The 20922-nt window shown below is 49.6% G+C and overlaps 9 protein-coding genes across 9 annotated transcripts; 5 read left to right on the forward strand and 4 right to left on the reverse strand.

Annotated features, from left to right (window-relative positions):
* Positions 1-385: 385 nt before the first annotated feature.
* Positions 386-2068, forward strand: F9C07_4195 (putative sugar transporter; the record flags this gene model as incomplete). Its single annotated transcript, XM_041290592.1, has 3 exons — positions 386-851; positions 915-1017; positions 1084-2068. The coding sequence occupies 3 exons, from the start codon at positions 386-388 to the stop codon at positions 2066-2068; spliced, it is 1554 nt and encodes a 517-aa protein (XP_041143904.1).
* Positions 2069-4605: 2537 nt separating this feature from the next.
* Positions 4606-6015, forward strand: F9C07_2281331 (uncharacterized protein). Its single transcript, XM_041290593.2, has 2 exons — positions 4606-5152; positions 5214-6015. The coding sequence occupies exons 1-2, from the start codon at positions 4655-4657 to the stop codon at positions 5820-5822; spliced, it is 1107 nt and encodes a 368-aa protein (XP_041143905.1). The 5' UTR covers positions 4606-4654; the 3' UTR covers positions 5823-6015.
* A 1051-nt stretch (positions 6016-7066) lies between these two features.
* Positions 7067-7915, reverse strand: F9C07_4197 (putative RTA1 domain protein; the record flags this gene model as incomplete). The annotated part of the gene is made up of 2 exons (XM_071511193.1): positions 7067-7707; positions 7765-7915. 2 exons carry the CDS (start codon positions 7913-7915, stop codon positions 7067-7069), a joined length of 792 nt encoding a protein of 263 aa, XP_071364739.1.
* A 454-nt stretch (positions 7916-8369) lies between these two features.
* On the reverse strand, positions 8370-9690 carry F9C07_4198 (uncharacterized protein; the record flags this gene model as incomplete). The annotated part of the gene is made up of 2 exons (XM_071511194.1): positions 8370-9461; positions 9619-9690. 2 exons carry the CDS (start codon positions 9688-9690, stop codon positions 8370-8372), a joined length of 1164 nt encoding a protein of 387 aa, XP_071364740.1.
* A 278-nt stretch (positions 9691-9968) lies between these two features.
* Positions 9969-16448, forward strand: F9C07_2281335 (uncharacterized protein). The gene is made up of 7 exons (XM_041290594.2): positions 9969-10579; positions 10635-11036; positions 11093-11622; positions 11681-12758; positions 12845-13157; positions 13218-14878; positions 14936-16448. Exons 4-7 carry the CDS (start codon positions 12547-12549, stop codon positions 15699-15701), a joined length of 2952 nt encoding a protein of 983 aa, XP_041143908.1. The 5' UTR covers positions 9969-10579; positions 10635-11036; positions 11093-11622; positions 11681-12546; the 3' UTR covers positions 15702-16448.
* On the reverse strand, positions 10319-11745 carry F9C07_4199 (putative arrestin domain-containing protein; the record flags this gene model as incomplete). Its single annotated transcript, XM_041290602.2, has 5 exons — positions 10319-10579; positions 10635-11036; positions 11093-11414; positions 11479-11622; positions 11681-11745. The coding sequence occupies 5 exons, from the start codon at positions 11743-11745 to the stop codon at positions 10319-10321; spliced, it is 1194 nt and encodes a 397-aa protein (XP_041143907.2).
* Positions 15961-16812, reverse strand: F9C07_4201 (Asp hemolysin-like protein). The gene is made up of 3 exons (XM_041290603.2): positions 16674-16812; positions 16426-16604; positions 15961-16373 (listed from the first exon to the last, which is right to left on the reverse strand). The coding sequence occupies exons 1-3, from the start codon at positions 16782-16784 to the stop codon at positions 16046-16048; spliced, it is 618 nt and encodes a 205-aa protein (XP_041143909.2). The 5' UTR covers positions 16785-16812; the 3' UTR covers positions 15961-16045.
* A 406-nt stretch (positions 16813-17218) lies between these two features.
* Positions 17219-17887, forward strand: F9C07_4202 (putative pyridoxamine 5'-phosphate oxidase; the record flags this gene model as incomplete). Its single annotated transcript, XM_041285173.1, has 1 exon — positions 17219-17887. The coding sequence occupies one exon, from the start codon at positions 17219-17221 to the stop codon at positions 17885-17887; it is 669 nt and encodes a 222-aa protein (XP_041143910.1).
* A 679-nt stretch (positions 17888-18566) lies between these two features.
* F9C07_4203 (putative sensory transduction histidine kinase) lies at positions 18567-20534 on the forward strand (the record flags this gene model as incomplete). Its single annotated transcript, XM_041285174.1, has 1 exon — positions 18567-20534. The coding sequence occupies one exon, from the start codon at positions 18567-18569 to the stop codon at positions 20532-20534; it is 1968 nt and encodes a 655-aa protein (XP_041143911.1).
* Positions 20535-20922: the final 388 nt, after the last annotated feature.

The following is a 20922-nucleotide window of genomic DNA, read 5'->3' on the forward strand; positions in this document are numbered from 1 at the left end:
AACCCGAGAGAGACGTTCCCCACAGTTTCACTCCGATTAACCCAGAATGGCCCCATGGGGGTTCCGGCTTCCCCAATCTCGTGGAGGTAGCCCTAATCGTCCCAACTAAATCCCCGCGGACCTACGTTTACCCCCAATAGACGACAGTAAGGCTACCAGGAACCTGCCAATCCTAAGTTTGATGGCGTCAGTAACTTCGTTAGTCTCATCCAGCGGTCTTGTTACTACTCCGTATACCGCTCCGCCTTTCGCTTCCCCGGGTCGAGGGTGGTTTAATTGATTAATATAAGTATGCCGGGGAACTCTTGCACCGTCACCATGTGTATGCAATCTAATCTCACTTTTCACCCACTCTAACCGTGCCTGGTTTGCGACCACCGGCAATATGTTAGGGTCCTTCAAGCAGTCCGCTCTCTACCAGGAGCTGAATGCCCGTCTCGTGTTCATCGGGTGCTTCGTCTCCTTGGGCGCGATGGGATTCGGATTTGACAACTCCTGGTGGGGAGGTGCCTTGGGTCTGGATCAGTTCAACAAAAAATATGGCGCGTATGATCCAAGCACCGGTGGATACAGTCTTCCCTCGGAGAAGCAATCGGCCGGCACAGGCACCGGTTCGGCTGGTATCATTCTCGGATGTCTCGCAGCTCCCTGGTTATGCTCACACTTGGGAAGGAAACCGACATTGTTGGTGATGTCGGGCCTCCTGGCTGTTGGCACGGTTCTGGAGGCTTCCGCCATTACCTCCTTCTGGCAGCTGGTGGTTGGCCGTATCGTGGTATATTCCGGCATCGGAGTGGCCTCCAATGTGGTGCCGATGTATCAGTCCGAATGTGCTCCCACCAAGGTTAGAGGTTCGTAAATGGACAAGGCGAGATGGTGACAGGCAGATGTGAATGCTAACCATATCTGTCCAGGTGCGTTTCTGACAGCTTACTCTATTTGGAATACATTCGGTGGCTTCATGGGCACGCTCGTGGTTTTCCTCTGCCAGAACATCAAAAGTGAATGGGCGTATCTGTAAGTACCATACCTTCTCTAGCCCATTTCTCCCTGAATCACTGGGCTTAACTAACCGCCCCGTAGCACCGTCATTCTCTGTCAGCTCTTCGTTCCGGTAGGAATCGTGCTTGGATATGCCTTTCTCCCCGAGACCCCTCGATACTTGGTCTATCGCGGACGGCTGGAGGAAGCCGAAGCTTCGATGAAAGTTCTGTTTGGGCCCGACTACAACGCCAAAGAGGAAATTCAGCTCTTACAGCTCCAGCTAGAAGAGCAGCGTGAATTCCATAAGGCAACGAGCTTGCTCGACTGCTTTCGCGGGGTGAACCTGCGACGAACCGTCGTTGCGATGGGTACTCAAATCCTGCAGCAGGCGCAGGGTATCTCGTTTATCAACAACTTTATTGTGACGTTCATGGAACAGCTGGGATTTCCGGATCCATTGAAGTCGAACGTCATTGTCCAGTCTTGCGGTCTTGTGGCCAACCTCATCTCGCTGTACACGTTCGATAAGCTCGGACGGCGTATTAATATGCTCGTGGGTGCGTTGCTCATGGCTGCCATGATGATGGGAGTCGGTGGCGCCAGTGCGCACGGGACCGACAACCTCAGTTTGATGACCCAGAATGGTTGTGTGGCGATGCTCATTCTGTGGTATGTCTTCTACGGTTTATCATGGGGACCGGGTGTTTGGATTCTATCTGGTGAAATTGGAACGGGACAATTGCGAGAACGGACTCTTCTGCTGGCCTCTCTCGGCAGCTTCGTCACCTCCGTTCCCATCAATTTCGTGAATCCATACGTCCAAGCCGCTATCGGTGGTCGTGTCACGTTTATCTACGGCAGTTTCTCGGTGGCCGCGATCGCTTTCGTCTATTTCCTTCTGCCTGAGACCAAAGACCGATCCCTGGAGGAGCTGGACGAAATGTTCCAGAACAAGGTTCCTACTAGAGAGTTTTACACGTATGTCTGCACGGGTCTGGGAGCACAGATTACGCAGTTGGAGAACAAGGACGACCATGGTGACATGAAGGTCAAGCAGGTTGAACATGTGGAAGCTGCTTTGTAGGTCGTATCCAGTCCTTGCTGTTGAGCTCATCGATGAGCAGAGCCTTGGCCAGAAATTTGTGTCCATAATGTGCTGTCCAGGGTAGTTATAATTGGTATGCTGGCTGTGCCACTGTATATTACACGACTCTCCACTATACTTGTTTTTTTATTCAAAGCTACGATTGGTACGAAATTGAAGTGATGCCTCTATAGTATAATTCGAAGGACCCCCCGTTTCATGTCAAGTGTAACCCCATTGCCGAGTGCCTATACAGCATCTGGATCGTCAAATGAATACCGTTTGGGGTGTTTCCCGAAGGATATCTGGGGAGCAAATCTCTTTCTACTACATTACGCCAACGAGCTAGTTATTCTGGAATGTCCGTACTCTGGAACGATCCTTACGCAGGATTGGATCCACCACTCTCGCTTCGCACGCAAGCCCCACGACACGATTCAGCTCATACCAAAAGTGGACATGTCTGCAACGGCCGGTTGACAGTGGAAATGTACCTAATGCAATATTTGATTTCACCGTATCTTTCTATCCTCTTCCATTGCCGTAGTCGGGAAGTACTGGGTGGCCGATCTTAAATTCGACGAAGATTGTGTCGTGGCTAACAAGGTCATGAGAAATGGCAACTTCCTCCTCCTAATTATATCCCACGTGCCATCCGGATGGCTGTTTACAATAAGTCATTTATAATAGCCAAAGATACCACGCAATGCCTACCTAGGGGGCAGCATGAATCGGAAAGTGGTGGCTCCGCGTACCTTGTATGGGGGGATCCCGATCGAGAGAAGACGGCAAACCCTAATATACCCACCGGGTTTCCACCGGGAAATCGGGCCACCCGATCCAGCTGGAGTTGTCACCCGTCGTCGAGCCGGAGGAGCTTCGCCTCTCCGATTGCTATACTAGCTGCCTGCTAGTGTGTTTCCCGCCCTCTCTCGCCACTCCTGGCTCAAACACAACCCGCCTCAATTGGTTTAGCTCTTTTCCCTGCTGGCTTCAGACCTTTGGCTTGTCATCGATGTTTATTGATACATATTATATGAACTCTCGAACTAACCCTCACGATGGAAGAAAAGTGCGCCAGAAAGCCCGAGACGCAGTCGATTAGCCAGTAATGACATTAGCCGTGTGAGAGCATTAAAGGCAAGTCTGTGTCTGAATGTACAGGATACACATTCTCCCCAAACATCCATGCCAGGTAGCGATTCAAACAAAGGTTCGAGCACTAAGACCTGGAAGATACCGTCATGAATCCCAATTCGGAATTGAGCCTGATATGAGGTAGATCCGCGGCATAGGGATTAGGAACATCATTTCAAACGCACAAAAATCTCATCTCGTAGCTAACTTTATATCAGGCCGTTGCTATCCTAGAGAGACCTTCGTCCAATTGAAGAGAGCTTACTGCGGGTACAAGTATGCTGTGAACTTCCACAACACTCACAGTATCTATGGGAGTTCCAATCCCGGGTGAATATGTGACAGCTACTCCGAGACAGAATCCAGTCAGAATTGCTCACCCACAACGACACTGGAGACAATGATAAACCTTTAAGTAGACATCGGCTGTTCCTGGCGGATGGCATGCGATTGAGGAGCGCGGAGTCCGGCTGTTTTCGTATTAACGTGTCACATCCTATCAGTATCTTCGAAAAAAGGCTACGGAGGGTGCTAGAAGTTACTAAGTTCTCCAAATAATGATACGTAAAGTAATCCTATAGAGCTATTGCTATACGTGTAGATAAACGTATAGTATTGATTCTAGGTCTGGATATCGGTCGATGAAAGATGACTCCGACCTGCATCGCACATCCGAGTTGATCAGTACCTTGCGAGCATTCAGCCCAACCGAAATGTAGACGGCGGATCCACTGGCGAGAGCATACTGTGGCATTATAAGTCCTGTGTATTTATTTGTAGACTATGCTTCCTTTGGGAGAATAACTAGACTTCCTGGGCCGGGTAAGAAACGCAGCCTAGTGTGCGGATAGTAACCGCAATATTACGGGATGGTTGTTGGGGGTGTCATACGTATGGGTCACAGCCTCAATTCAAGGTAGGATACCATATCGGAATGACTATCATTCCCTTGCTGCTGAATTGCACGAGTCATCTACGTAAAAACGAGCCGAAAGTAATGCAATGACGTCTAGCCTAAATCTGTATGGTATGCGGAACTAGGTCTCTTTCCCGGAATAGTACTGTAAAGATTATAATAGCCCCTTTATCCTTTAGCTGGTGTCAATGATCCATGTACGCTCATGACCCCTAGTAGTTGCTTCATATAAACACTACTAAAATGGTTCAAGTTTCAATGCGCGAGTACGGATACGGGTACGACGGGTTATGGCGATCGCTCGGTTTTCATCACTGATACTTTATCCCTGATATCCTTGTTTTCAGCTTTTCCGCAAATTAAACCAGTTTTGGATCATGAATCCCGCATTTTCTGTGGCTATGCCCCTGATAATAGACGTTATAAAGGGGTCCGATGCGTCGCTTGGAGAGTGTAGTGCTTCTATCACAGTTAGCCAACGATCCTTACAAAGCATACAACCTCATTCTTTACACCTTCCAGTTCACTAAGCCATGTGGGTCCTCAAAGCAGCAATCGTCTCCGGGCTTCTTCTGCCTCCAACACTGGCTAATCGCCTATATCTTCCTCCGGTCTATCACAATGGCAGTGTCGAGGTTGAGAACTTTTCTGTTCCCGGCAACCTTGACGGATTTAAGATGAAAACGCCGGCGAACTCAACTTCCTTTGATTTTTGGTACTTTGATGCCTTTTCTAGGAATACCAGCGCGGCCATCAACATCGTCTTCTTCAACACGGGTGACTTTGCTGCGAACCCGCACCCCTTGACTGTCCAAATCTCCGGAACCTTCGACAACGGTACCCAATTCTCCGGAGAGGCCCTGGCGTCTGAAGGTGCTTTTATCACCAATGACGAGAGCGGAATTACTGGAAACTGGCTCGGCTCGGGCGCCAGCTTCTACGGTACCAACCTCGAGAAGCCCAACGTCGAGTACGTGGTTAAACTCAACTCACCTAGCATCGGCGTGAGGGGCACGTTTAAGCTGAAATCCGTGAGTGACTCCCTGTCCAATTCAATCATCAGCTCAACAGCTAACCTATCCACACCCGCAGCGCGCACCACCCCACTATCCCTGCAACCCCAATGTCGATGGTCTAAACACCCTCCTTTTGCCACATCTCCATTGGTCAAATGCTGTTCCCGATGCCCAGGCTAATATCGATCTCACCATCAATGGTACCGAATTCAAAGTGACTGACGGTGTTGGGTACCACGACAAGAACTGGGGTGACGCGTCTGTCATCACCAGTCCCAAATACTGGGACTGGGGACACGCAAGCCTAGGCCCCTACTCGCTGGTCTGGTACGACCTCTTGGACTACAATAATACCGAGCATGTCTACGCCTATATCTCCAAGAATGGCAACCTCATGCACAATAATTGTGCCGAAAAGGCTGTTGAAGTGCGCCAGTGGGGTGCGAATGCCACATACCCGCCCACTAGTGGTATTGCCACCAATGAGGGTTTGACTGCTCGGTTTGACCTAGGTGGTGGTCAGGCTTTTGTCGCGAACCTGACCAAGGAGGTAATAATTCACGATCAGATTGTTTATGCTAGGGCGTTGGGCTCTGTCACTGGTGGGATTGAGGGACAGGAGCAATATCAGGGTCGTGGGGCCTACGAAGAGTATGTGTATGGGTTGTTGTACGGCAAATCTTGATGAACGGGTGTATGATGTTTTCTGGTATTATGTGCTCGGGTTCTGTTCGACGTAATTGGTCTTGAGATAGGTCATGCTCTTCCCCTTAGACCGAGGATGAGAATTAGAAAGGATGTAGTGGATCCCAGGGTGCTTTGGAGGATGAGGTCAACCACTAACCAATACCTGTATCACCATGTGTTAGATAACCTAATTCCTGCTACAGAAAATGCCAAAGCATCTCCTAGCGTGTCCGGCGTGTTCGGCGTCTTAGGCATAAGACTATTTCATTTTGTCTGCTAATACATCATTCGCAAAACGGCTCACTTGGTAGATACACACTCTATCTACCGTTTGTATCGGCTACCGTGGTGATATTCAAGAAGCGCAAATGCCTTTGACGTATGTAGCATCATGGTTTTAATACCCTTCTCGTACCAACCACCAGTTCACAGTGCACACTCACAATGGGCCAGTCCACTTTCCAGCGATACTATCTCCCGGGGAAGAGAGACGTCGACATCCTGGTGCTTCGAAACGTTCCGAAGATAGCTCCCAAGAAAGGCAAAATCCTAACGGTGAGGCCACCTGCTAGGTGTCAAGGCTATTATTATGTCCGCACATCCCCGACGACCTGCAGGGCTACGAATACTCTACTAATATCATGATGCTTTCGGCGGTATTACTCTAGGCAAACATCCTTTGCTCCATGCCAACTACCTATGGGATATTGTAGATGCAGTTGATACTCGTCTCGGGTGTCGACGCGGAAATCCTAGTCGCATCTTATTTTTAGTCACCTTTTCAGGGGATCCTTCATTGAAGTGTTCATATCACCACAAAAGTCCACGGTAAAATCTCATAACATACTTAGATAGTAGACCCACTTCATCCTGGACCCACAATACGAGTACGTTGGAGATGCAATTGGCTGTTATTACACTCCACTGTGGGTTAAAAATGATCCATCTCGTAAAAACTTCAAGGGGATTATTGATGGAAAATGTGGGGAATTATTTATACGGAGGTAGAGGCAATAGGATCCCGGTCCTTTGCTTTGGGGGTCAACTTCACAATGTCGACTACTAAAGGGAGTATACAGAGTATAAAGTAGTATATGCGAGTCTTTATATCCAACTCCTAAATATATATACATATCTCTCTTTGAATTCAAGTACAGCACAACCAACGAACAGTATATAATACAAAAAGGAACAGCAGGAACGACACCAATACTAATGTACAACCTACGGTAGAACAATATCTCACCCCCTCATTTCCACTTCGCGATAAGCCCTCTCCCTGAGCACATTTGCCGGATGAAGAAAATGAAAAACAGTCTGCACCACGAACATCAGAAGAGTATCAAACACATACATAAACACTTCATGACTGGCAAGATACCCGGCATTCCCCTGACAGAACTCAACGATGCGAAACAAACACCGAACGATAATCAACAACGACACTCCAAACAGGGTATATAACAACGGCCCATACGGCATTGAAAGCACCCGGACGCATTTCAGCTTCTGGACTCGTTGGTGAAATATAACAGAGAGAGTGAAGAATCCACCAAAAAACACCAATTGCACGAAGAGTCCCACGATCGTCACCTTCTGGCCGAGACTAGACATGGAAGGGATGGCCATCATCCCACCGCCGGAAGCTTGCATCAGGAATGCAATGACATCCCCGATCACGAAGATTTTGGTGACCTTGTGCGGTGAGATTATAGATAGTTCAAGAGAGCGAGAGAAGAGGACGATGCGGCTGTATATCATGTAGATTGTCGCTGCGTAGAGGGAAGGGGGGAGGAGGATGCAGACATTTTGCCCGATATAAGGCCCGATAGCGGTTTTGTCTTTTGCTGAGGCAGTGCGGAACACGTAGCCCACGGTCATCACTGGAAATATGCCTGTCAATACAATGTGCTTCACGCAAGAGGAAGGGACTGTCTTACTGATTGCCCCCACGACGAAGGTTGTGAAAAACCAACTGCGGAGCTTCCAAAGCTGGAAGATGTGGAAGCCGGTGCTCGCGCCGTAGCAGATAAGGGCGATGACTGCTGCTGCTACACTAGGGTTGTAGTGATAGAACGAGTACTCACTCATTGTGAATGACCGTAAAGATGAGGCCAAGTTGGATCTCTTAGCAGGGCAATAGGGGAGAAGTGTCGTGATGAATGAGGAAGTCGTAGAAGAGCAGTGTATTATATAGGGCTAAGCAGACATTATCTACGCCACCTAGTAACTTTGGACCCTAATCAACGAATAATATTGCATCCGTACTCGTACTCTTCAAAGAAGTGGGGCTAAAGCGCCCTTTTTAACCCCAGTCGTCCCAAAGAAAGATGTAACGAGCAATGCTAGAAAACACGCAGTTTTTTGACAAATTCCAAAACAATTCTGAAGACGATAATATCCTGAAGTCATGTTCTTGGGGTAAGAACAGGGATAGCTTGAGGGCGATAGCCACCCGCTCTTTCTATCTAACTTGAGCCACCGACAACAGTCGCAGAACAGAATATGCATTCTAGTTATAAAACACCACACGCCATGCTAACTATTATTCAGGAGAAGCTTGACGACAGTTCATACCTAGCTCCCCCATCGGCCACTCAAGCCAACCCCGAAGTGACGGACGCAGATAACCATATACCTCCCACAGCAAACCTTCGGGCCACCTACTAATCCAATATTTGGGCCCTCCAGTCCTCAGTAGAATACATGAGTAACCAAAGATGACCAACGCATAAGGGTCCTTCCGTGCCAGCAAACTTCCATACTCATCTCCGAACAAGCATACCCATCCAAAGAAACCCGAATAAGGCATTTTCGACCACTTAATGAGTTCATTTACAGCATTGCGGTAGACAATAATCTGTTCTGACGCCAGCGGCATTGTTTCAATATAACCAACAAACTCATTCACACATGATTCAAGTTCCAGCGGCCCATTTCCCGAGGGCTCGCTGTCAAGCATTGTCCCTAAGACGCCAGCCTTGATGTGCGCCCAGGTTGACAGCATGATTGTTCGAACTCCTTGAATATGCATAATCCAGGGAGCAAGAACACCAGCCTCTCTATATAAGAGACTGTCATGGTTATACGAAGTCCCAAGTTCGAAAACGAATGCAAGTGCCGAGACAGCATAAAGGGCATGACAGTTTGACGGTGAGATATTTGAGAGAGCCAATGAGGAGCCCTTCAGGGCAGTCTCGTACTGATGATAACTGTATGACATGTAACGCACCTCCGGCAAGCCTTTGCGGCACATATGCAGGGCAGACACGGCCATGAGCATGGGAAGGAGGAATCGGTGTTCGAAAGCTATCTCAGGGACCTCAACTTGCCATATATATTGAAATTCAGGTTTATCAGAAAGTGTTAAGTATGTAGCTGTCGAGTAATGATGAATGAGTCTAGAGTTCAGCACATCATCGTCGCTTAATGATGCTTGAGGCCGAGGAGATGAACCGGACTGGACCTGAGAGGTTGGGGGTAAAGCCCTGGTATTCCCTCTGTTGGAAGGGGAAGGAGAAGGGCTAGCTGTAGCAGACGTCAAAGAGCTGTAACCGTTCATTGCTTGTGATTCGGCATATTCGCACTCTATACGGTGTTGGAGACAGTTTCCGCATGATGGTTTTTGTTCGTCGCACTATGCCACCCGTCAGTTTGTAGTATCGTCAATAATTCGGTCACTTATTAACAGATCCTGGTTAGAAAGGACGCCAGAAGCTAGAAGGTGACCCGACCAAACACTTTGGCGAGGAAACTCATATGTAACTGTATCATCTCAACTAGAGAGACCTCACCTTTATCCTACGCCTTTTGCAATTTGGACACCCTGTTCTTGTTTTCCGATGTGATCTCCTGGCCAGAGGCATCGTGCTGACCCCGATCGCAGAACCAGGTATATGGAGAACGCTCAAAAGGCAGAAGGAATCATCGAACTAGGTGCATGTAGTAATTAATGTACAGCTAAGAGAAGTGGATACTGAGATGAAGTCTGAGTGGAGATTTAAACCACCAACGGCAAGCCAATCAATGCCGCCGCCACTGTGTTTCGTTTCTCGACTTTTTCTGCCGGCAGTTTAGCCTACTTGGGATTATTTATAGTACTTCTTCTCCTTTAGATTACTTGGCAAAATTAATTACTTAGTTTGCTTAGTCTATTTAGTGTTTTGAAAACGGTAATTCACTTAGATTTATAGACTTTGTCTTCTTGAGTTGCGCAAAATGGCAGCATTCGCTTGCCCTAGACGACAGTGACGGCTCTAGCCTATAAATAATAACGACCAGGTCGCGTGAGCTACCTACCAAGTACACTATTGTTTTCAGTGTGATACTACCATTGTTGAAATGCAATACTTGTCCATACTCCTTTGGAACATCACCATGCCAGTCACTGGAAGAGCGCGAGTACCCATCCCAGAAATTACTGCGCGCCTGGGTAGACTCCCTTTCGCTCTGGATATTAGATATGAGATCTTCCTTCCCCCAGAAAGTACTTGCTCAGATAGTATCCCAATAGCTGGGAATGTCGGATACGTCGTGAGAAACTGAGTAGTCTGGAGGCTTTTCGTTCGAACCCGGCCCTGCAGGGGTTGAAGGGTTGCCTGGGCATATTTCGACAAGCTTCGAATCACGGACATGGTCGCTATAATGGGGCAGTGTGTTTTCTTCCTCGTCCCAGGTCGCAATGTCTGATAACATCTGGAGGCTAGCGCTGGTCGAGGGATAGAAAATTATGACTATTGGAAGAGAAAGACGAATCTATTGGCGATAAGTATGGTGCACAGGGGTGGGTGGATGGAAATGGCTAACTAACCGAAGACAGATGACCATCTGGATTCAACAGAGTGATTGAAAATTGTATTGAATGCCCAACCTTTAGAACCGTTGTCGCGACGCTTTGTAGACACTGTCGGGTAGACTTTGGTAAATGAAGCATCCGGGAGCATTGATACCAGCATCTGTCGTCGGTGCTTATATCCATTTCTTCCCAGGTTGGAGGGTCAAATGCATCGGTCAACACCTCTCGCGATCGAGAAGCATATGGTCTCAATACCGTATGCGTTTCAATGACACCCGATCTAATCGATTTCACGGTGAGGCCCTTCAGCAGAGGAACAAAACGATAGGTGACTCGGATATTGCCGCCGAATTGGACAGTCGGGGTTGCAATGCTGACTTTGTACATTATCTTGTCCGGCCAATCGTTCTCGACACTCTACCCAGTATCAGCTTCTGAAGATCTTATTCTATCGTATAGGGTGAGATACTGACACTGGGAGCTGTTCGCGAGGGTGTGTTGTACACCTTTCGAACGGTGACCTCCCTCGACGTGGATACACTCTCGCCTTTCCGGCCATAGATCTGTGCTCTCAAAAAATAATGGATATAACAGTCATCGATGCCCCTCATAGATTCCGGTAATCGCCCTGGCAGACACATTTGAAAAGGAAATTCATAATTGCCTGGCTCCAAGGTCGTTGCGGATGATCCTGCTGACACCCGCAGAAAGCTCCAGGCATCGTGATGGAAGGGCAACTCCTTCCAAAATGCTTTGCAATGTCGATGTGAATCGGTAGGGAACGTGGTGTCCCAGCTGCAAAACACATTAGGTTGATGATAGCTTGATTCTCCTGGAGCTTGGTGGATATGTCACGTACTTTATATAATAGCGGCCCTCGAGATGTAACTTGACGTCGCGCACGCACGTAGGGTCACTAAGGCACAGGATAACCTTGCCTTGAGCGTGACCGTATTTAATCGTATGCCCTGCTGCTGGAATCCAAATGGTGTTATGATCCAACCTGCGAGGGTTAATAGCTATTCATCCTTACTACAGTTTGTCCATGGCTTGCGGCGCACCTAATATCAAAGTAGGTCGGTTGTATCTTTCGCGGAGAGGAGTTTTTAAACAGTTTAACCATCATATCACTTCTGCCTCATTGCATATACGAGTGATGATGCATCGTCTACCAAATGTCTATCTGAAATTCAACCAACATATATGAGCCTTTCTCTCGAGGGATTGAGATTCCTATCTTTGGTTGGGTCCATTTTTACGGATATTTTCGAGAGGTTGACATGTTGAACTGTCACTCTTGCTTAAATAAAACTACAGGGAGGAATGATGAGGTCCATGCAAAAGAATAGGAACGTGGCATTCCATTCCACGCGAGAGATTCCTAAACGTGGCTTCAACAAAGGGGTAAAATTTAATTGGGTCGTGTGAACCACAATATATAAATATACACGATTTAGAGAGGCAAATTCCAAGAAGAGGAGGTGGACCAACCCACAGCTACTCAAATAGGAGGATAGAATCACATAGTATAACAGCCTGGAGACATAAGAAAAGGGGTAAAAGTCAAAACTATTGACTCCAAAACTGGCATTACTACTCATTTTGCCATCGGGGATTCATGAATACGTAATCAAATGCATAAGGATCGTGCATAAATATAGCATAAGACAACCCCGGATCTCGATCTGCACACATAAATCATGATCTAGAAGTGGAACTATTGAGACTAGAGAAAGGATCTGCACTTTCCCTGGGCGTTATTGGAAGACCAACCTTATATTACTTAATGATGAAATTCCCCCTCCGAGGGCGAGGGATGTTTTCCCGCATTCCAAATCCCTTACTGTCTTATTCTTTTTTCAATCTTCGTCACAATCGTAGATCCTCTATGATCACCAGCGCGCGCTGAGACATATCACTCTCAGCAATGTCCCAACGGCCTCCACAGGCCAGTATTGATTCCAGTCCAAACGATGTACTCCCTAAGAAGAGTTTCCGACTCCCTCCGTTCCTCGATCACTTCAATGGGCGTGAGCTCAAGGTCTTCTTCCGGTGCTGGGTTGCTCTCTGGGTGGCGAGTCTGTTGATCTTCATCACTCCGTCGTTGACCAGTATTGGTACCGCTACGTTTTTCGCGAGGTAAAGATTGCCCGATGACCGATTGTTGTACCCTACTTTGAGCGCATCCGTCTCCTGGTCGCGATGCTGAGAGTGTGATTGAATAGCCTCGTCCTCTTGTTCAACCCCCCTTCCGGAATCGTTTTCATTTACCTCTTGGGAGCCTTGACTTTGTTCATTGGTATATGTCTCGCCTGGGCATGGGGCGTCATCACGATGAAGGCCGCTTTCGCGGCCAGACCAGCAGCAGACACACAGGCTCGACTGGCATCGTTGCAACAGACAGCGATAGCCCAAGCGAACGCGACAGGAACGGCGACTGCCAGTGTGTCACAACAATTAATCTACGATGGCTACATGCTAGACACGCGGGTTACAGCCATTACATTCTGTCTGATTTGCACGTTCATCTACTTCATGGTAGGAGATTCTCTCCCATTGTACAAACTGACCAGCTGGAATTGGATTAACAATTTATAGGCCCGCCTGCGTGCAAGTAACCCCAAAGCAGCGTTGACCTCGATCTTCGGAATCATCATCTCGGACCTTTTTCTCAACTTTACCCCCCTCCTACCCTCGTTCTCGGGAACGTTGCCTCTGACACTCGTGAAACCGGCCGCAATCGGTGTGGGACTCGGATTTGCTTGCTCGGTCCTCTTCTTTCCTCGATCGACCTCACATGTAGTTCTGGATAGCATGGAGGATATCGTGGAGCTGCTCAAACAGCCACTCGCGTTCACCTCCGTAACGCTAGGGAAGAAAGCACAGCAACCGGACGTCGACCGACTACATAAGACACACGCTCAGATTATTCAGGAATATCGGAAGATGGAGCCTGGCTTGGCTTTTCTGCCATTGGATTTCTCAGTGGGCCGCTGGGGTCCCGAGGAGGTCGCTTCCTTCAAGGAGCCGATGCGGCAGGTCGTGGCGGCCATTCTTCTTTTGCTTGAATTCCACATCGGTCGGATTCATGGTGAAGTACGCACTGAAGACATCCTTCGCGAACATGCCGAGCAGACAAAGAACGGGGATATCACGGACGAAAAGCAGCCCCGTAAGGTTGGAGCCCAACAGCTGTCCCAACTCGTGGAGCTGCTAGAAGGGTTGCGCAGCTCAGGTAACCAGCAGCTGCCCCAGGAGATCGTGGATGAACTGGTCCACACGAGCGCAATGGCGATCGACGCATGTCTCGAGGGATTAACTGTGACCAGGGAGTGCATCCATATGGTCAATTGCCGACGATGGGTGAGGCGAGCGCCCCCCACAGAACGCGAGGATCTGTACCAGCGAAGTCAGACAGCACTCGAGAATCTCCGCAAGGCTCACAGCGGCTTTCTTCGCGACATGACCGAGCTCTTGATCGGTCATTTTGCACCTACAACAAATGGTGAATCCCGTGACCAGCGCAAGATAGGGGCCCTCGTGGTTGGGATGGTCTTCGAAGAACACGTCTGCATTACAATCACTCGCACACAGGCCCTCCTTGATCGCGTATCGACTGCTTTCCACGACTCGAAAGGAACCAAGCTATGGTGGCCAACTAGTCTTCGATACGCCGCCTCCTGGGCATTTCGGAAGAAAGCGAAGGCACCAACAACAACGACGGTCGTGGAAGACGATCCAGACGAGGCAGAGGACCTGACCAAGGCGGCTCAAGAAAAGCTCCGGATCAGTCGTGGATATCGACCTAAGAACCGCAGCCCCTTGGGACGAGCCATTTTAGGAACATATCACTGGTTTACTTCGAACGAGGGCCTCTTCGCCTTACGCATGGTCGTTGTTACAATCGCCCTCGGTATCCCCGGTGTCATCCCTCATACCGCTGGGTTCTACTATCGGGAGAAAGGCCTTTGGGGGTTGATCATGGCTCAGACCGGTTTGCTTGTCTACATGTCTGAGTTTACCTTCTCGACTCTCGGCCGACTGGTCGGGACAGTTGCTGGAGGTGTTTTAGGGCTTTTGGCATGGTATATCGGATCGGCCAATGGCCCTGGCAATCCCTATGGACTATCGGCTGTTATGGCCGTGATGCTTGCAATTCTGATGTGGATCCGATTGTATCTCCCTCCGAATTTGGTGCAAGGAGGAATTATGGGCGGTGCCACTTTTATGCTGGTAGTGGCATATAGCTACGATGATACGTAAGTCTACCTTTGATGACACATAGCGCCGCTACCTCTCCTAACGTCTTCATTCAGACACATTCCATCGTACGGTAACCCTGGAGTCGGCTATACGGTGTTTTGGCGTCGGCTACTTCTCGTGCTCATCGGCGTTGGCGCCGCGACTATTGTCCAGTTGTTTCCCCGTCCGCCATCAGCCGCGCGGCATATCTGCAAGACCCTATCCCACACCGTACGAACTCTGTCCGACCACTACGCATTGCTGTTGTCGTGCTGGGGACGCTCCCGCCACGATGGGCGCGTACTCGCCGAGCCCATCTCCCTTCAGTTGACTGAAGGCTTGGTGATGCTCGACGGCCCCATCGACATGCTACGATTCGATTTCTCTAGTTCCCGCTTTGACAGCGAAAGTCTGGGCCGCGTGAAGCGCCTCTGTCATATCATGAACCGTACTCTGGGGCAGCTTTTGCTGTTGTCCGGCACCCTCCCGAACGAGTTTCAACATCGACTGGCGCAACAAACCGCCCTGTTGGATCACCAATGCATCGGCGAGATCATGGCTGTCCTGGGGATGTGCGAACAGGCACTGAAGACTGGCGATGCGTTGCCTGAGATTCTTCCCACACCACTTGTCCGCCGGGCCTTTGACTACTGGCAGTCTCATCCGGGGGAGATTGACTTCTCTCCTGAAACCGTGAGAGATGAGAATTACCGTCGTTTCTGCGTGGCCTTGAGCGCGTATCTTAAATTCTTGGGCACAATCGATGAGTTAGTGTTGGTTATTAAAGGGGTCTTGGGTGAGGCACATCTGGTTTCCCATGAATTGGGAGACTTGGTTTGACCTGCTGCATATTGGTTGTGTTGTTGGCAATTTCAGTATAAAAAAGATAGAATCATACGCATTATAGACTATACAGGCTCTCGAGTGAGAGTATAATTAATTCAAATGGTAGTGACATTGAGCCTTCCATACAATCGATGTTATATTAATTAGACGTGTTGAACATTATAAAGTCCATGATTACTGACAACTGAGAGTACCTGCAAAACCTTTTTCTTCCTTTTTTCTTTCTTTCTTTCTTTCTTTTTTTTTTTTTTCGGTGTTCCTTTTCATCATTGATGTGGGATCAATTGCAAAGACGACTGGACTCGTCCGCGTATCGACTGATATTTTACGGCTTAGACTCACTCATCTTTTATGGCAACATTGACCGTGCCCATGGTACCGGACTCTTGCCATTTTCCGATATCGACTTTATATCTCGGGTCATGATTGAGCATCGAGAATCTATTCTTTCTTCCCGACTGCATCGGGGCGCTCCATGCCAGTGTGCAGATCCGGGTGTCCTTCACATCATCGATGAGGTCGATTGTGCCTTGAGTTCCCGACATAGAGTCGGTTTCACCACAGGAACAGACTTCTCTGATCCCGCCGTTGTGCCGGATGATCATATCGTCAATGTCGTCGGCTGTCATGATATCTCCTTGGTCTCCCTGCCGATAGAATTGCCCGCTGGGCCGGCATCAGCGGCAGCAGAGGTAATACAGAAGGACTGGGTACATACCTGTCAAGGTGGGCGTTTTCGATGCGCAGATCATACTTCATGCCATCTTCGATCTTGATATCGACGTACTGGCCGTAGGCGTCCGCAGGCATGTCGACTTGACGGTGTATACGAAGCTGTTTGATAGAATAAGATGGTGGACAAATAACTTTGTGGATCACCGTTACAATGCTCGATAGCTAGTGTGCTGGGGGATGGCATAAGCTATTTAAGTAAGGTGATGATGCAGATATGACCGCGACACTGACAGGCTTCACTTCATGAACCGTGGAACGGGCTGCGGTATCCCCACCCCCGCACGACCTGTCACGGTGGGCTTCTCGTATACCAAATAAGGTTGAGAAAGTTGACTGCGTCATGGCCTGGACTCAGGGAATACCGAAAGAGCTCCAGAAGTTAAAAGTGTTTCCACATGGAATGATCGGAATAAGTCATTGCTTTTCAACATCCGAGGTTGCCAAGACCCTCATCGTATGGAGAGCTCAGTCGGTGACCTAGAAAGGCTAGTTTTGCCTGAATGAGTCGAACATTGTATCCCTCGCTTTACTTGTTCGGCATGCCTGCAGGGTGTGACTCATATTGTCGACATGCAATGTCTCTGATATATATCTGAATTGTCATCCTGGACGAGAGCTGAATTGAACTCTCAGCATCCCTGTGCCGTATTAATGAAGGGAAAGAGCCCGATCGGATCGATCCAATTGACGCCTGTCTTATCTACAATCTCATTCGGACGACCCTCGACCCTGTCCTCAGTTGACCCCGTGGACTGCCAGACATAATTTCAAAAAGCATGGCGAAGCAGGACAACATCCGAACGCAACTCCGCAACCTTCCGGTCCTAGAAGGTCCATTCGCCGAGGTGAACTTTGCCAACTTTCCTGACACCCCTCAGGATGCTTTCAGAATGTGGTTGGACGAGGCGATCAGAGCCGGCGTCAAAGAGCCCCATGCCATGACGCTAGCCACTGTTGACGAACAAGGCTACCCAGACGCACGGGTCCTCATCCTGAAGAATATGGATGAGCGTGGCTGGCACTTCGCCGTCAAGGCAGATAGCCCGAAGGCTCAGCAGCTGGAGGCCAATGGATATGCTGCTCTGACATTCTACTGGCCCCAGGTCGGTCGGCAAATCCGAGTGCGCGGAACAGCCATCCAGCTGCCAGACGCTGAGTGCAGGGAGGACTTCGCCGAGCGTCCGTTCAAGTCGAAGGTGAGCGCCATGGCCTCGAAGCAAAGCCAGGTGCTTCAGGACCGTGAGGAGCTTACCCGTCGAATTGCGGAGGTAGAATGCACCGCATCGTCTGGGCAAGAGGACGGCTTCCGGAAGTGGAGAGTTTATGCCGTTGCGCCAATGGCGGTTGAATTTTGGCAAGGGTCAAACGATCGCCTTCATTATAGGCTACGATATGTGCCGGATAAAGAACAAAGTCATTGGCAAAGGGACCAATTGTGGCCATGACATGCTCTCTAACTCGCCGAAACGGCTGAATCCGAAAACGGACAGACCAGGCCGGCTGAAGGGCTTTATTATAGCCAAGTATTTGACAAAGTCAAGCCCTCAAATAGCGATGAGAAGGCTGTCCATAATGGAAAATCAGTCACTACCACTATTGCGTAGAATTCTTCCTGGGAGTCTGGGTTCAGAATCGCTCTTGTTCGTCCTGTTAGATCCAGAGGGAGTAGAGATCCGCGATCCTCTGCGACAAGTCCCGTAGAGCCTGCGGTTCTCGTCAGAGGAAATAGACGGCATAAGCCACGACACTTGACAAGGCACGCTTTCAAATAAGCCATTCCCCTGAAGGGGGAAAGTCTGGGGTGGCCAACGATAGGAGTTGGATGGAGTGACGTCACGACCCGATGCAAGCCCTTCCCTTCTGTGCTTTAACTTCTCTAGGGCGAAAGTGGTATTCCCAACTGTAGCCACAGGAATTGTTACTCGCCGCCATTGCAGCGATTCGTGTGGCGTACCTATATCTACCAACTACTTTCAACGGCCCAGGCCCAATCATATGCAGGCGAAGGAGTTCTACAGATTCACTGAAAAAGAAACCCTACCTTGACTTCTTCCTACAATAAAGCGCGACGCGTTCCGCGACCATTCCAGGGCGGGAGCAGCATACAATCCAGGCCCTCAATTTATGGCGGCTCCGTCCCCCCGCAATCTGTCAGCCCAGCAGCTGGCAGATATCTCGCCGATTGGTACCGCAGTACTTGATTCGCGAGATGAGATCCTATTCTTGAACCGCCGTTTCAGGGAGCTGATGACCTGCCAATCGCGCAGGGCGTTCGACGGTTGGTCCCAATCCATTGCCCGGGGCGACTATGACCGGGTGGCAGCGGTATACGACAACGCGCTGAAGGCCAACAAAGCGCTGCGTATCGAATATCGTACGTGCGACGAGCCATGTCAATGGCGCCTCCTCATGCTAACGCCGTTTGGCGAGGAAGAACTGCGCGGACTGCCCCTCGGCCCCGGCGGGGGTTCCTACTGCACGATCACGGATATCACCGAAGAGAAGCGAGCGGAGATCTCACAGAAGAAGATCGCCGAAGAGGCACAACGGCGGAAGGAACAACAAGAACGCTTCATCGATATGATCAGCCACGAAGTCCGGAATCCGCTTTCTGCCATTCTACATTGCACCGAAGACATCTTAGAAGCCGTGCAGCAGAAGGACCGACGGAACATCCGGGTGGAGGACATTGCCCAAGCGGCAGAAACCATCAGTCTTTGTGTTGCACATCAAAAGAAGATCGTCGACGACGTGCTGACTTTTTCGAAGTTAGACGCAGAAATGTTCACCTTACTGCCGCAGCGCGTTCAGCCACGACAGCATCTAGCCATGTCGTTGATGATGTTTCGGCCGGAGCTGCGGAAACATAACATCGACTTCGAGTACAAGCTGGACCACTCCTACGCCGACTGTGGAGTCGACTGGGTCGTCGCTGATCTCGACCGCATGAGTCAAGTTCTTGTGAATCTCGTCTGTAATGCGATCAAATTCACGGCCAAGGCGGGCGACGAGAAGAAGATCTCCGTGTTCATGGGTGCCTCCAAGGTGCGCCCGACGTCCTACCCACCCAACGTAGTTTTCTTCAGCTCAGATGAATCGGCTCTGCGGCTCAATGCGACGAACCGACCCGAGTGGGGGGAGGGTGGCGTGGCCTATCTCATGGTCGCAGTCAAGGACACGGGAATTGGAATCAGCGAGGAAGCGCAGAAGCGGCTATTTGAACGATTCAATCAAGCCACCCCGAGAACTGAGACGATCTACGGCGGGTCGGGGCTCGGCCTCAACGTCAGTCGGAGGCTCTGCCATTTACACGGAGGCGAAATCGGCGTAAGCTCGAAGGAAGGTCACGGAAGTACATTCGGCTTCTTCTTCACTATTCGTCGAAGCGTCGAGAGCTCCACAACCAAGCCGCCTCGACAAGAACAGGGGGCGATCGCCGAGTTGTGCCGGGAAGTCCAAGCGCTCAGCAGCAAGGTGACGGAAGGGACGACCGAAATCGCCAATCCCACCATTCGCACCAGCCCTGAGATGACCCATGTGAAGGAAGTCTCTCCCGGCGCGTCCAAGGACGGGACCTGGGAGCATACCGCCCGAATCGCCTACGACGCAGGCAACACGGAGGTGATGCGCCATAGCCCCAATATTGCCCAGTCAGCCGACCAACCACAGTATCGCGAGAAGCAACCATCTCAATCATCACGGTCTCAGCCGGACGCGAGCAAAGAACGACGGGTTTTGGTGGTAGAGGACAACGTGATCAACCAGCGTATTGTGGCGCGCAAGCTCGAGTCCTTGGGTTTTCAGGTGACCGCGGTCAGTAATGGGCGCGAGGCTTTAGATATGGTCCAGCAAAGTACCTTCGACTGCATCTTAATGGATCAGGCGATGCCGGTGATGGACGGAAATTCGGCGACGCGAGCCGTTCGCGATCTCGAGAAACATGGGATGGCGCACATCCCGGTTCTGGGCGTCACTGCAAATGTCCGAGCTGAGCAACAAGCGGAAATGAAGGCGGCCGGCATGGACGACGTTATCCATAAGCCATACAAGATGCGAGACCTCTGCGATAGGATTCAGCAGTTGATGGGGTGAGCTTCTCGGTCACTTTTGTTTCCTGGAGTTTCATATCTTTGGGCGGTGTCTTGTTTCTGCCAACACCCGAAAAGAGCTTAGAGGGTATTTCCATAACGGGTCTAGCGCATTGGAGTCTGGCTGGCTTTTTAGACATTCAACTTAGGACGTTTGCTTAAGAGAAGAGGGAAAAGAAAAATGAGAATAAATACCTAAAAAAAAATATCATATGCAAGGAAGAGAAGGACAAATAGGGAGATTCCATCTTGAGCTCTGCTATGGCACTTGTGAAGGCGTATTCTAATGATACCCATCAACTCATAATCCACGTCATGTGGTCTCAATGATTTATATATTTTGACATTGATGTACATATACTGAGAGAATATCTTCAAACTAATGATCCAAC

Source organism: Aspergillus flavus, chromosome 3 (genome assembly GCF_009017415.1).
Source record: "Aspergillus flavus chromosome 3, complete sequence".
Classification (NCBI taxonomy): domain Eukaryota; kingdom Fungi; phylum Ascomycota; class Eurotiomycetes; order Eurotiales; family Aspergillaceae; genus Aspergillus; species Aspergillus flavus.

Excerpts from the sequence above, each read along its gene's own strand:
- F9C07_2281331 (XM_041290593.2), top strand. The coding sequence starts at position 4,655 with ATGTGGGTCCTCAAAGCAGCAATCGTCTCCGGGCTTCTTCTGCCTCCA. Across the intron at positions 5,153-5,213 it reads GCACGTTTAAGCTGAAATCC|CGCGCACCACCCCACTATCC; the intron begins GTGAGTGACTCC and ends CCACACCCGCAG.
- F9C07_2281335 (XM_041290594.2), top strand. The coding sequence starts at position 12,547 with ATGTCCCAACGGCCTCCACAGGCCAGTATTGATTCCAGTCCAAACGAT. Across the intron at positions 13,158-13,217 it reads GCACGTTCATCTACTTCATG|GCCCGCCTGCGTGCAAGTAA; the intron begins GTAGGAGATTCT and ends AACAATTTATAG. Across the intron at positions 14,879-14,935 it reads GCATATAGCTACGATGATAC|ACACATTCCATCGTACGGTA; the intron begins GTAAGTCTACCT and ends GTCTTCATTCAG.
- F9C07_4201 (XM_041290603.2), bottom strand. The coding sequence starts at position 16,784 with ATGACGCAGTCAACTTTCTCAACCTTATTTGGTATACGAGAAGCCCAC. Across the intron at positions 16,605-16,673 it reads CGGTTCATGAAGTGAAGCCT|CTATCGAGCATTGTAACGGT; the intron begins GTCAGTGTCGCG and ends CCAGCACACTAG. Across the intron at positions 16,374-16,425 it reads GAAAACGCCCACCTTGACAG|CGGGCAATTCTATCGGCAGG; the intron begins GTATGTACCCAG and ends ATGCCGGCCCAG.